The sequence below is a fragment of the Verticillium alfalfae genome, genomic scaffold, assembly GCF_000150825.1.
Source record: "Verticillium alfalfae VaMs.102 supercont1.6 genomic scaffold, whole genome shotgun sequence".
Taxonomy (NCBI): Eukaryota; Fungi; Ascomycota; class Sordariomycetes; order Glomerellales; family Plectosphaerellaceae; genus Verticillium; species Verticillium alfalfae.
The window spans coordinates 59322-62042 of NW_003315033.1; the positions used below are offsets into that span (position 1 = coordinate 59322).

At 54.8% G+C, this 2721-nt stretch overlaps 1 protein-coding gene across 1 annotated transcript; it reads left to right on the plus strand.

Moving 5' to 3' along the window:
* Positions 1-10: 10 nt before the first annotated feature.
* VDBG_05108 (conserved hypothetical protein) lies at positions 11-1784 on the plus strand (the record flags this gene model as incomplete). Its single annotated transcript, XM_003003949.1, has 3 exons — positions 11-1083; positions 1134-1241; positions 1304-1784. 3 exons carry the CDS (start codon positions 455-457, stop codon positions 1782-1784), a joined length of 1218 nt encoding a protein of 405 aa, XP_003003995.1.
* Positions 1785-2721: the final 937 nt, after the last annotated feature.

Sequence of the window (2721 nt, forward strand, 5' to 3'; positions counted from 1 at the left end):
TGGGGGACCTTCTCCATCCGAATCCTTCGGGCCTGGGCTGGCCTCGTTCCGCCGGGAGTTCCGGGGACATGTACCCCCTCCTTCCTGTGGAAGGCGCTTTCGTCTCAACTCCGTTTCCTTGGATCCTCAGGTTTCCAGCGAAGGGACAACCCTTGAAGGCGAGACATATGTTCAGATCCACAAATTCTTCCTGGTCGCCATCGTCCTCCTCCCCATCCGAGAAACGACGCCCTTGACCAGCTCTTCAAGACAGCTGCTGCCAGTCTGACCACGATTGGCAATCTCTTGGCAACATGGCTAGTCTTCTTTCCTTGTCTTTGCCATCGCGCTGACGCAGGCATTCAGCCTCACTCGATTTGGCTCGCAAGAGAGTAGTAACATCAACTTCCGAACCGTACCACACGCGCTCATCCTACTATTTCGCATGAGCTGCGGTGAAGGGTGGAATATTGTGATGGAAGACTACGCGAATATTGAGCCACCCTTCTGCGTTGATGACGAGGACTTCTTCCAGAGCGACTGTGGCAGCAAGCCTTGGGCGCGTTTCTTATTTGTTGCCTGGAACATCCTGAGCATGTACATCTTTGTGAACCTCTTCGTCTCGCTCATCTACGAGAGTTTCAGTTACGTATACCAGCGATCCAGCGGTCTAGCAGCTGTCGATCGGGACGAGATTCGTCGATTCAAGGAGGCGTGGCGCAGCGTCGACCCAGCCGGGACAGGGTGGATCAGCAAAGACGTATTCCCGCGATTACTGGGGGAGCTGTCGGGAGTTTTTGAAATGCGAATCTACGACGCGGACGACTCGGTGAGTCGCATCTTGGAGGATGTACGAAACGATGCGACGGTTTCCAGACACACGTCGATAGCAACCGCAAGCGCCTACAGCGGGGTAGATATCGACAGGCTTAACCGGCGTCTAGCCCAGATTGACGTGGTCAAAGTTCGAGAACGAAGACGACGTTTCAACATCTTCTTCGAAGAGGTCATGGTCTCAGCTGACCCTGATCGAGGCATCTCTTTCACTACTGTCCTGATGATATTGGCTCATTACAACATCATCAGCGATAGCAAAAGTCTAAGGTTAGCGATAATTGAGATGCGGTCAATTCTTGGAATGTATGCTGACCCAGGCCGATAACGCTCATTAGGTTGGAAGAGTTCCTGCGCCGCCGCGCCAGGTTACAGCGAGTTGACGAAGAGGTGCGGCGAAGAATTGTCCTGGGCTTCTTCGACACTTTGTAAGTTTCCCGGCATATCACCTTGAACACGGGCTTGGCCTTGAATGCTGACAATGCTCCAGATACTATTCCCGGCAGTTCAAGAAGCACAAAGAACGCAAGCAAGCGGGACGGATGACTGCAGTCCCGCAGTTGGACATTCCGCACATCTTCGTGGACGACGAGGACGGCAGTAAGCAGCAGACACCAACGATCCGTCAAAGCGGCCAGGGTAAGTCGACCCTGCTCAGTGCGGAAGACGCAGACCGGGCACATCACAGGAGCTGGTCAGGATCATCCGATCTCCAGGGACCAGGCCTTGACGGCGGATACCAACATCCGTTGAGCTTCCCTCGGTCGGGCCCGTCGTCGCCAAGCCATCAATCGGCCAATTCAGCGTTTAGCTTTGAGCTACAGGAACCTGGCTTGGGGTCGGGGGAGAACAGTCGACGAACAAGCGCGGTTAGTCCGGCGCAGGTCAGCAACATCCTCGACGACTCGGTTTGGGTTGAGAGCATCAGGCGGAGCGCCACAGTACGCAAGCCGGACTGGAGCAATTACTGAAGTTGGGAGAAGGATCCGGGGGTGGCATAATGAGTGTGACGGCCGAATGGGTGCGTGCGTCTTGTCTTTAAGCGATGGCGTTCGAGGGATTGCGTCAACGGGCCGTCGTGGACGTTCCAGACATAGCTGCCTGGGTAGGTAGGCACCTTAGATTGGATAGACAAACAACATTTGCACCAAGCTCTTATGAACAGGCCTGTTGAATTGGCTGTATTGATCGGAGAGTTAACGTCCAGCAGGAGGCTACCTTGTGTGAGGCGCAGGGCTTAAACAGAGCCCACTTGAACATGAGCGGGCATCACCAGATCAGTTTGGGAGCTTCCCATCACGCCAAAAGGGGGGCTGCCCGCCGCCGGCACGATGGTTTGATGTCAAGGTTTTGCCTGCATGGCGCCGCAGGAACTCGAACTCCTGCAGTCGAGAACCCTAGCTGCATCTCAGACAAGTCGCAGGTCAGTACTTAGTCGAGCCGAATGGGGTGGCCACCTGGAGACAATCATGCTGGCTGTCCGGTTGAAACGAGCCGTGCACCGTCTCAACGGACTTATTTGGCACTTGCGGCTTGGGCCCCCCCCCCGCCTCTCAAACCCCGGTCGGCGATCACACATGTCGAGCCCCAGAGAAGGGTCAATGGCCATCACAACAGCCTGCTCCAAACCCCTGGAGTTCTTGTAGCGGTTTGAACGGTCGGTGATCAGAGAAGGCCCCCTCCCCGTGTCAACTAGATGTATTAAAAGGTCGCCTTGATCCCTCGACTGACATTAGTTACTAGCCGTGATTTGCACGCCCCAAGAAACCTGCTGTGGCCATCGTTTCGTCTGCTGTGTGGACGGTCCTATCTTTAATCGTACATTCATCTTTTCTCGACTCTCGTTTGATACTTGATTCCCAGCGTCTCTGGAGGCGATAGGCTGTTCCTTGCATTACATTATCTACA